The following is a 12208-nucleotide window of genomic DNA, read 5'->3' as shown; positions in this document are numbered from 1 at the left end:
TATGCAGATGTATTAGATGTGAAAAGCTGATAAGTTCCTGTTCTGCTATCTTTCAACTATAATTTCAAGGAAAAAAAACTTTCATGACATACTGTACAATTATTACTATTTCTCACTATGTAAAATACGATGAAGAATCCTTCATTCTTTCTCTGCATAGAGTGTAATAGAAAGAATACTTCTATGCAACGTAAATGGATGAAAATACAACAGAAGATTGGGTACAATGATCAAGGAATTATGGTTTGCATTTTTTGCTTTCACTTTTTTAATTTAGCAAGTCTCATCAAGCTGGGATCAACTTAGTGACTATCTGGACAAATGTTCACCATCACATAGTTCTTCCTCAGTTATTTGAGTAATCTCCTTGATGCTCTCCATCTACTGTTATCTGCAGTTTTCCCTCCTTCTACTGTACTTTCTTCAACCTTGCAAACGTAACTATTTTTTCTAGTCCATCATCTTCTCACAGCCGTTCCCAAAGTTTGTGAGCTTCTATTTGCTGTTCATCATTTCAGCCAGCATTTATTTAGTCCAGGACTGATGGAATGGTCCTGTTTACAATCCGCTGTATTGTTTAATAATGTTTGTAAGACAGTCTTGATTATTAGGCTGCAATATTTAAGACTGCAAAAATTGAGTTGCTGGGGAATTACTCTCTGATGCAAATAGCAGGGTATGATCCTTCAGACGTTACTTGAATCTCTTACAGTCATACCATGTCACTTCCAAAAGTGACATCATCGCTTACCAGCAATTAGAACATACAACTGTGATGGAAAATACTTTAGATCTGATACTGAATATATTTTCATTCATTTGAGACACTGCATTTATTCAGAATATCTTTGGATCATCATGTTTAAATATTTTCTCTTAGAAGTCATTCAAATATTTTTTTAAGTCACTATGTTTAACTTCTAGTTTAATGTACATCTGATGGGAATGGCGATTTTTTTTTGCTGCCAAAAAGTAAGCAGCATTTAAAACCAGAATATTAATTTTGTATATTTTTCAATTTTCTCTAACTTAAGGTAGTATTTTCACAACTTCAAGTAGAAACCTTTTAAATGTCTGCCAACTTCACAACTAACAACAACAATATAAAACTTTCCCCAATTTCCAGTTACCAAGAAATTCTGGGAGGACGTTATGGCAGTCATAAGAATAAACCAAAGTTCATAGGCCAAGTATGTCCCTTTCTTACCTGTTATAATGGCAGGAATCCCCCAGCCCATAACGTAATAGAACCTCATGTGCCCAAAATTGATGTTTCTCACTTCAGTCAGCATGCGGTAAATATGAAGCTGCTCAACAAACATCCAAGCAAATGTGCTCATGTAGAAGTAATGCAAAAGAATGGCTATTACCGTGCACACAAACTAGAAAAAGAAAGAATCCAGATCAATTAGAACTGCCTCTACCAAGCCACCATACTTTTTAACATAATTATTAATGTTTGGTTATATGTAAGAAGTGAACATTCATAAAAGTTGCAATCCAAATATTTACTGTTTTGTGCATGACAACTGACCCCTTTTTTCTGACAGCTATACTATCTTCTGTGATACTAAGTCATCCTACACTAGATCAAATGTTCACATGGTCCAGCATCTCATTTTAAACAAGTCTAGTCAGATGTTTCTGAGTCTCCAAAGAAAAGTTAGGAGAATCATCATCCTATGTTGTTGTTCTCTAGAAACATATTTTCTCTTAATTTATAGCAGTGATCCCCAACATTTCTGGCACCAGGGATCGGTTTTGTGGAAGACAATTTTTCAATGGACGGGGGGGGGGGGAATGATTTCACACATAACCTAGATAGAATAGAATAAAAACTTTATTGTCACTTTAAATGTACACTAATCAGCAAACATTAAAATGAAATTTCGTTGCCTTCAGCTCTCAAAAAAATTCCATTATGCATATACCCACATACATACACATATGTGACACAAAGAAACATGTCTAGTTCAAATCTATACATATACATGGTAAAAAAAGAGAATCCTGCGAATTTACAAGATGGATGACATAAGGAACAAAGCTGTTACAGAATCTTGTAGTTCTGCTATAAATACTTTGAAACCTCCTCCTAGAGGGGAGCAACAGAAACAGACTATGACGTGGGTGTGTGGGGTCTCTAACAATGCTTCGAGCTCTAAGCATGTAGTGCTTATAAGCAGTATCCTGAAATAGATCTCACAAATGTACAGATAAAGCTTCGCTTGCTTGCCCACTGCTTGTGAGGCCCAGTTCCCAACACACCCTGGACCAATACCAGTCCATGGCCCAGAGGCTGGGGACCCCTGATTTATAGCAACTTATAATCATCTGTACATTCATAATTTTGGAAAACACGATCTCTAAGATCCCTTAGATCTGCAAAAGAAAGAAAGAAAAAAGAAAGAAAGAAAGAAAGAAAGAAAGAAAGAAAGAAAGAAAGAAAGAAAGAAAGAAAGAAACCCATTTTATGAACTCCTGGGGCAACATGTGACCAATTTTAACTATAATGCATTAAAGCAACCTGATGTCAAACAAGTCAATAAAACTAACTTGTATTGAGAAATCATGATTAAGATTGTGCAGTTTGAAGATTTTATCTGGCCGTACACTGGTTAACAGGAAATGGAAATGGTAATTTTTGGTCTACTTATGGCCCCACAAGACCTCTTTTTGTTTCAGAACACAACCTCACTCTCCTATGTTAAATTACGAAAAAAGTTAAATTACTTGTTCATTTAATCAAGACTTCAGGAAAGACCTGGCAGTTTTACATTCACAATTTAAAAGCTAAACTTGGCAACTTTAAGCCCTCCCTGTAAAGGCTTTAGTCTCATAATTCTGAGTATTTATTTTGCATGTGTCTCTGCATAGGTCATAATAATGCAAACTGCTTATTTCAGATATGCAACAATGAAAATAAAGAATTTTGTCACTCAGTCATCCACGCATGACTGAAACCTCACCCAATCATGTGATCCCTGCCTTACAAAAATTAATAAAAATGAAATGAAATGTCAAGTGTTTTCCTACATTCTTGGATTTTTCATGCTCATTAGTGTGTGACTGCTAAGATTATTCTTATTCAAAAACTGTCTGAAAGACATACTCAGCATATCTCACTACAATTCAAGGCGTGACCCTTTCTGAATGATTTCCGGCTTGCTCAAGTAAAATGTTTAAGAAATGGCTTAAGATGTGGCAGTATATTTTTGTTAATTAATTCATGATTAGCTCTTGTTTTCAAGCTTATAAAAGACATACATTTCTGAACAACGCTCTGAATTATTAAATGAATAATTTAAAGGATTTGGTATGGGATGAATTTAAAAGGACATTAATTTGAAAAAAAAATTCTTATCATAAAGTCCTTAGAAGTGCAAAGCCTGCTAGTACAATATAAAGAAGTAGAGCTAAAGAGTTTAATACATTTCATTGAGATAAAGTCCCCAAAGTCTTCTCAGAATGGTTGGGTTAAAGGTTTTATCAGCAAGCCAACTCAGTTCTTCACCTCTACTCTGCCCTCCCCCAAGGTCCTGGTCTACTCATTTTTTAAGTGCAGCCATTATATGCCTTGTAAAGCTTTGTGTGGCCTTTAAGCCAATGGAAGAAAATGCCTGTGCTGAGTTTTCTATCTGCCATTTGGGTATGGGGTGATGCCCATCCTTATCTTAAATTTATGTTTTCAGAAGCAATTCCCAAGCCAACTATCAGCAGCATCAATATGGTGAGGGAAATATCAGTGCCCTTTGTCCTCTGAATATTTCCTTCATTTTTGTTATTAGATTCCCCCCCCCAAAAAAATAATATTAAAAGCCTGAAACAGAAAATGTGGTTAGGTTGATACAGTATTTTTCTTCTAATTTCTTTGGATCCTGCTCCTGGGGCAACAAGTCACATATCAGAGACTAGAGGGACTTGAGGAGTGTCATGGGTTGTAGAGAATAAGGAATAAAACCTTGACAGAGATTTGCAGGAATAACGGGCCTGAAGTATTTTTAATTCCAGAACAAGATAAAATTTGGAAGTGGATCAGGATGTGACATCTCTAACTCACTAAACTATGAAGAAGGGGAGGATGAGATCCAACATAATCAGACTTCAAGATTGCCATTATAGCTAACTCAATAAAAGTAGTTTTCGCCTTCCTGTTAAGTTGATTTCCTGGGCTGGTCTACTTATTGGGGCTGACATGGCTTATTTTATTTCTGGCTGTTTGAGGAGAGCAGGGGATTTTAAGGGTGGAAATAGAGCAGTGTGACTCTCAGAGATCTTCCACTCCCATGCCGGCTTGTAAAATCTTGCCTTTTTCAGTGATGCTAACAGTCTGGGAGGCAAAATTATACCCTTCATGCCCTCTAACTTTATCCACCACTACTCTATAAGATCTACAAGAGTGAGAGAATGGCTTGATCAGGCAGATTTAGAGACCTCTCCTTGTCATTTGTTCCAACTGTGGCTGCACCCCATTTCTCCAAAGCTTTGTGAGTGACAGCAGGGGGGTTAGAAGAGCACTTTGCCTATAAATTCTTCAAATCTGGCACTTTGTTTATTAGACATCCTTCTCCAAGAAAGTGTGCATGAGACCACAGCAACAATCAATAAGTATCTTGCATCTGGCTAAATTCCATCGATTCTCTGACAAAAGTAGGTTGACCACACCAGTCTTTCTCTACCTGATGCTGTCCAGATGCACCAAGGCTATAACAAATTGAAAAATTAAAAGTTGTGAAGAGTTGGAAATGTATGCACAGCTTTGAGTCACAGTATACTTCTTTGTTTGAGGTATATTAATGTGAGAAAAGGCATGTTAGACAAAAGTCACTGAAATTAAGTCTTACTTGATTTTCTGTCTGATTGATTCCTATCAGGAAGACTAACTCTGAGCAGAACAGAGCAGCTACCAAGTTTTTGTGAATGCTATGCAGATTGGACCGCAATGTACGGATCAAGACCAGAAGTATGAAGGTCAGCAACAAAGCTACCAGAGAGATGGAAACTGTTGTGTAAGTGATGATCCTGAGAGGAAGTGCTTCACCATTCTGTAAAATAAAACCATCAGTTTGTTTATTACAGGCATAGACAGATAAAAAATATTCATTTGTCTTTATTCCCCTTCTAAGAGCTCAGTTATTAGTATACTTTTTAAATCAGCATTGATTTCTTAGTATATTCATTTGACTAAATGCTGTTGTATCTCAAATCTAGATTCTTTTAAGCAGTATGAAGGGCTGTCAATTACTAAGAATGTTTTAGTTAAAAAAAAACTTCAGGGAATATGTCAAGCAGTGAATTAATTCACTGACAAGTTTTTGTAGTGAAAGAAGACCACTGTTAAATGGATTTCAGTCCTTTTATTTGGTGTTTACATTTTCATTTCTGATTTATTGCTGCCTGAAATATATCCACATCAATAAGAGACTATTCTATGCCAGAAAGAAAAGCCTCAAGATGAAGCACAGTGAAGAGACTTCCAGAGATCTATGTCTTTGAAAGTGTATGTATAAAGAAGAATAACTTTTTTTTCTTTTTAAAGCACACAGATAACTCATAGGTTAAACTATTCAATTCCTGCAGGAACCCCCACCAGACGTTTTAAACTGTGCCCACTCGAGAGACATCATGACATCAGCATTTCTTTCCCTGCAAATCCACCCTCAATTTCCTCAGAAAAGGATGTCTGACTTTGGCAAGTTTCCATCTTTGAAATGGGAATGGCAACAACTCATTTTGTCATCTTATAGCAAGGATAAATATATTAAGCAATAGAGCAATTTGCAAACCAAAAGCACGATACAAAAAAATAAACTCGCATAGTTCTGAGTCCATTCTTTGCTTTGCAATCCATAGGCTGAGATGCAAGGTGCTGACGTCTTGGGGTAAGGCTAAGGGCATCTGTGTGAGGACCAGGCAAAAGATTCAAGATGGCAGAAGCACCCTTTTCATGTGTATGTCATGCGCATAAAAAGGGTGGGAGTTTAATCAGGTGGGTGCCATTTTGGATTTTTTGCCCCTCCCCTCCCCTCCCCATGGAAGCCCTGGGCCAATCAGTATCCTGCTTTCCTTGAGTCATTAACAGAAGAAATATAAACTGCTAAATAAGTAAATAATCAGCAAACCTTTCTTTTTTTTAAAAAAATAGCTCTTTTGACACCTTATATCAAATAAGGCTCAGATTTAAAACCGGCAAGAAATACAGGTAATCAGGAATTCATTAAAAATGACATTGTAGTAGGACTCCTGTATTATTCATGGTGGCCAATAATCAGGAATCTGATAGCATCTTTTCAGACTAGCTAAGGCTGCAGCTCAGGGCATAATATTTATTAATCAAAAAAAGGTACTACCAGTTTCCTGATTTTTTTTTTAAAAATGACAGAAATTCTTTTTCTAAAAAAATGTTCATTGCATGGTGGTGAGAAAACAAAAGAAAATGAACCAAACAATAAATCCTCTCCTCTGTAAGCACTTTGTAGTTGAAGCAAAGTATTGCATGTTAAAGCACACTATTTTGATAAACTGGAAGGTAGCTTTTAAGTAAAAATAAAACACTAATTTAAAATGATCTCACTTGTTTTTTACTCTCATCAAACACCGTTTCATTACTGTAACAAACAAAATAATCACAAGGGAACTGCTTACTTCACGTTTTGAAATATCCATCAGGACTGCAAAACTGGTCATGTGGTTACATTGACAAATAACACGGTTTTGGCGCCGAGAAAACAGTTCACACCCTTTGGAAGACCAGCCTCCTGCTTCTCTAGTTCTGGTCAATAAAAGGGAAGGAAAAATCCAATTATATTTGTTATCTGACAGTCCAAACTGTTTCAGTGATGGATTGGAACTTAACTTCTCATTGCCCTCTCTCCTCACAAAACATAACAGATTTTTTTTTTAAATGCAGCTTTTATGAAAACCAGTGCTTTCAACATTAATCCCCCTTTCTCAAGAACAGCACCGATGGCCAGGAGCAGCAGGCTCATTAATGCAATGTCTGGCAATTGAAGTTGATGTTTGCAAACGTTGTTGTTTCTTTCGACTTTACTTCATCATGACCAATGACAAAATTACACACAGGCAGGATAAGCATGCAAGTAACCCATGATTATCACTTAGCTATCTCTTTGATCTTTAAGTAATAGTGAATCTTTTCCTGGTTAGAAAGCTATAATAAAATCAATTACTTTAAATCTCTCAGATTATTTGGTATGTATCTATTTTGATATCCAAGCATTGGTTGCAAGATATGGGTGCAGTGTTTCCCACATTTTCCAAGATGTTATTTTGATGGCTCATATCTATAAGAGCTGCAAGTTTTGCAAAAATAAATAATATCACGATCCATTGAAAAAGAAGCACAGAAGCTTTTTGATTTGATTAGCATTTGATTAGCTGATCCTGTTCCTGAGTGAAATTCAAAATACATAAAGTTCAGCTCTTAGAAAATTTTGGATCTGCTGTCAAGCCCTACATGGAATACTGAATACAGCAACAGTCAAGTCTCCTGAAAGGCAGTAGATTACATTTATTCCCTGGAAAATTGGGAGGGGGGAGCATGCACAGAACTAAAGAGGAAAGCAACAGAATTGATGAAAGAACAAAGAGAGCCCACCTACAAGCATAGAAACAGGAGGTGGAGATAATCTCTATCCAACTGTTATATTTGCAATTCAAAGAGGTATTAAGAACATAAACTGTGTTCTGCTGGATTAGACCCCTGGCCCACCTAGTCCAGCAGTCTGTTCTTATAGTGGCCAGCCAACTGAACAAGGAAGCCCACTAGTCTCCCACAGAGGGTCTTACAGGAGTATCTTTCTGCCATGCTTAATGGGCCATGAGAACATGTCCTCAGTCATAGTAGTTACATAAATCAGAGGTCCCCAACCTTTTGGGCACCAGGGACTGGTTACATGGAGAGAAGCTTTTCCGCGGACTGGAGGGGGCGTGATTTGTGTGCTGCCTGCATCCTGTGGATGGGGCTTTGCTTGTTTGTGCAGACTGGTTGCTGGCATGCCACGGCCTGGAACCGGTCCATGGACCGGGGGTTGGGGACCCCTGACATAAACACTCTTTTTTACTGAATATATTCCTGGATGGATAAACTATTCTTTCTTCACATGGGAATGGGTGACAGAATGGAAAGAAATCAGAGGTTCGGTGAAATTACTTTTATACCCACAATCACATCCTTTCTGTTTTTCATTGCAAACAGTAAAAATAGAGTGACAGAAGGCTACTGATTATTAACAGAATTGTTTTTGAGTCAATTTGATAACGCTTCAAAGATTGATAGTTCATGTTTTCTTAATGTTGAAAAAATCTTTTCTTTACAAAAAATTGAACTGCTTTCCTTTTAAACAGCTAACTTCTGTCTAGAAACCGTTCTCAAATAAATATGTTGTGTGAATTTGTCTAAAACAGCCATCTGTCTGCTTGAATACTGGAATACTTTATTAAAAGTATTGTTCCCTAAGCTTTTATTCCTAATCAGCAATAACAGCCAATGAAATTGTCACTGTTTTTTATACTATGCGGTCTACATAAAAAAGACCAAATTATTATTATTATTATGGAGAAAATCTATCTATATGATTGCTGAGAGCCTACATTGTGCTGATGGCACATAATTGATTGATCAATTATTATTATCCTTAAAATGCTCATCCACAATAACTGCCCACCGAAAGAGTGCAGATTGGAAAACATACGCAATTGAATGGTTCCAGAACACACAAACAGGCTTTGTTCTCTCCTCTGTATTCAGCATAACATGCTCAATCCTAATGGGGATGTCCAGTAGATTAGGCAAAGAATTTCCATCTCTATAAATGATTACGCTGGTTACTGGAGTATTAATGATGGGCCGGTTGGGTAACCTGGCAAAATAGAACAAAAGTATCATTACAGATGTACAAGAAAATATTTTATTGTTTTCAGAAGAGCATATTGCTTTAGGTTTAGGCAGGACTCAATACTGAATTCTCTTCTATGTGAAGACATCTAAAGGGACAGTTTAAGCAAGCACATTCATTGCCTGATAGTTTTAGCAAATGAGTGATGGATTTTATGTATTAGTGAGTCATCAGAAATTTTAAAAGCACTGACAGAACATGCCCAATATCCTCAACATAATGTGTCAGTTCACAAATTTAACTACGAGCCAAAAGATCATGAGAATGCAATTGAGTTCTGAATTGCTCCTATGAATCCTTGAGGTTCCAATTCTAAGATATAATTTTTAAACAAATAAATTCTATTTTTTTTCCAAACTGGTATCTATTTTATTGTGGGTTAGTTTCTAGGATCATCCAGGACAACCAAGAGAAATGTCAGCAATTAATTTTTCAGTAAATAAGATTAAATGTATAATACATGATTTTGTCATACATAATCACAATTGCCCAACCCAGAATTATTATTCAAGCATGTTAAAAGTATAAATTTTACCTTAAACTCCTTCGGTCAGGATCATAGTTCTCAGGCAGAAGATGTCCCAAGGTTCGATATATAATCACCATGCCAACAGCATGTAGGCTGGAATTCTCTGGATGCCGACGTTGTCTTTTGGCGTGTATATTTTTATTATTTACAATCTCATCCTCCATCTTCAATAACATTCCATAGTTTGAAGGCTTTATTGTAGGACCCACTAAAACATGATGCCAAATTATAGGTGTGAATTTATACAAAGCAGCAATGAGCAATTTCATGGTGTGAAGCGGCCATCCGACTGAGTATGATAGTCCTTGAAGTCCCTTCAAACTGTATTATTATATATGCTTAAAATATAATAAAGGAAGTGCATCATGTGGCTGCAAAAATGTTGCCTTTTCCTACATTATTGTTCTCATAATGATTAATTTTGATTATATTATTTTGTTAATGCTATTGAATCTATATTTTTTCTGTTAGTTAGTTTAGAGTAATATTTTTTTCAAAAAAATAAAAACAAAAACCTGGAAGTTATAAACCATTATGGGATAGTGGGAGAAACTAGAAGGAGAATACAGATGAAATAAATGTTTCACTTTGATTTTCAATTACAAATTCTCTGATTTTTGGTGCACCTGTTGAGCAAAATGAGAAAGAAGACACTACAGCAGGGGTGTCAAACTGGCAGCCCAAGGGGCGGATGCATCACGTGCAGGCCATGCCCAACCTGGCTCCACAAAGGCAAAAAAGCCACGATATGTCACAATACTTCACGTGAAGCGATCGAGTTTGACACTTGTGCACTATAGGATCTACTCTATTCAGTATAGTTTCAATTTTAGTTCTTTTTCTTTTTTATCATCCTTAAGTATGAAATCAAATTTTGCAGAGGAAAATGTTAGGAAAATATATTTTGTTATCAAGTATTAGTGTTGTGAACTTTGTCTCCTCTAAGTCATAGTTAATCTTTCTCAAGCAACAATTTAATAGTCGATCCGAACATTCTTATTATTCCATTCCAAAAACACATACATAAACCTTCTAAATCTCAGGATTTCTAAATATGCTTGTACTGAAATGCTTAGAATTCTCAACTGGGCAAAAATTATACTGTCTTGGAATTAAAGCTGCAATCCCAATAGATTTGGTGGGTAGAAGATTGAGAAGAACTACTCTAAAACAGCATCATACCTTTTGTGATAGAGGTTTTGAGCAAAGTTTCAGGAAACAAAACAGACGATTCCAAATCTTTTGGATACTCTTCTTTGATTGCACTAAAATGTGGTACTCTAGCTCCCGTAAAATTAGACTTTTCAAATATGTCAACAGCAATAACTAAAAGAAACAATACAAACAATGCAATAAACAATATAAACAAGAAAAGTCATAGCATAATCCATTTCTTTTATATTTGGTTTAAATAACCAAGTAATAGTTTAGTAAATTTAATGTTTTATTAGTTTTTTAAACCATAGAGATATTGGGGAAGTTTCATGATATTTATTGGATTATTTTTTTCAGAAAGGAAAGGATCAAAGCTGTAAAGAAGTGTGTGAAGATATAACACACCTGTCCATTTTGGTGGTGCCATATTCTGCAACAGAAACATAGTTAAGTATTTTTAAGAAGGCACTGAATATTTGACAACTTTAATTGATTTCTCAGAAAATCAGCCCCATGTTCTAGCATAGAAGTATGAAGAAGTTGCTGTATCAATTCAGACTACTTATTCATTGAATTTATATGGTTTCAGCAAGGTTCTCAGGACTGGAGACTTTCCCACTCCTACCTGAATACCATAGGTCAGGAATTGACCCCCAAAGTTTCTGCAGGCAATGCAAAGGTTCTACTGTTGGGCTTCAGTACATCTTGAAATACTGTTAAGTGTTTTTGTAGAGCAGTGATGTCAGTGAGAAATGTCTTTTGCAATAGGGATGTAGAAAAATAAATATACTTCAAGAGCAGGTGTCTTCTTTTGGCCTGGAGGCTGCGCTTTGAAGTGATTATGATGGATGACTGCCTCTAAAAGTTCCAAGATGAATGTCACAGTTTTGGAGGGAGTTAGGTGGTAATTTTAAGAATCCAAACTCATAGAGGCTCGACACATTTATTTTTGCCTTTCTTCCATGAAAAATACCACAAATCATTCTGATAAAACCCAGAAGCGTTTTTTACTGAATCGTGGAAGCTACAAATGGGAGGATTGCACGCAGTTTCCAAATCATAGGTTGCGCACCACAGGAATTGGGGCCATTTTAATTTCACAATTCAAACCAACTTTTCTTTCTGTCAACTAAGATAATGCAGCAGTGCATTTGTTGATTATAAATTACAACTGTCCTCTTGAAAATGTCAGTTTGTATTAAAATAGCTCATAACATATCTGAAATTGTACTGGTTAGAGTTAAATGAGGTATAGGAAAACTAAGGTTTAAATCCTATTTGAGCCATTTCATTTTCATTGAATGACCTTACGCCAGTCATTCTTCTACCTCCACATGGAAAATAGTAAAACCCCTGTCTAGAGTATACAAATTAGATTTATAACGCAGTATATTCCACAGATAAAATTAATACAAGATTGCATTCTAATTGAAATGGCTAGATGAGAGGAACTAAAACTGTACTTAGACAGAAGGAAGCCCCCTTAATTCATTAAAACTAAGTTCCTGAATAAACATTCCTAACTTCATTCTCAAAATAACTGGCAATTTTCTGACACTAAATGGGGCCAATTATCTGTCGACTGTGGCATTCACCCAGCCCTCTT

The 12208-nt window shown here is 36.1% G+C and overlaps 1 protein-coding gene across 3 annotated transcripts in view; it reads right to left on the bottom strand.

Moving 5' to 3' along the window:
* The window catches only part of CELSR1 (cadherin EGF LAG seven-pass G-type receptor 1), a 159026-nt gene that overhangs the window by 17134 nt on the left and 129684 nt on the right, over positions 1–12208 (bottom strand). For all 3 annotated transcript variants that reach the window (XM_039341273.1, XM_039341275.1, XM_039341274.1), the window contains exons 20-25: positions 10630–10773; positions 9454–9655; positions 8715–8882; positions 6646–6772; positions 4845–5045; positions 1208–1382 (exon numbers count right to left, since the gene is read on the bottom strand). In XM_039341273.1, the coding sequence (XP_039197207.1) occupies positions 1208–1382; positions 4845–5045; positions 6646–6772; positions 8715–8882; positions 9454–9655; positions 10630–10773 (1017 nt within the window). The remainder of the gene's footprint in view (positions 1–1207; positions 1383–4844; positions 5046–6645; positions 6773–8714; positions 8883–9453; positions 9656–10629; positions 10774–12208) is intronic.

The sequence above is a fragment of the Crotalus tigris genome, unplaced genomic scaffold (assembly GCF_016545835.1).
Source record: "Crotalus tigris isolate CLP2741 ecotype Arizona unplaced genomic scaffold, ASM1654583v1 scf7180000017764.6130737, whole genome shotgun sequence".
Classification (NCBI taxonomy): Eukaryota; Metazoa; Chordata; class Lepidosauria; order Squamata; family Viperidae; genus Crotalus; species Crotalus tigris.
The sequence above is the reverse complement of the archived record's forward strand: the minus strand, read 5'-3'. Positions and strand labels throughout refer to the sequence as shown.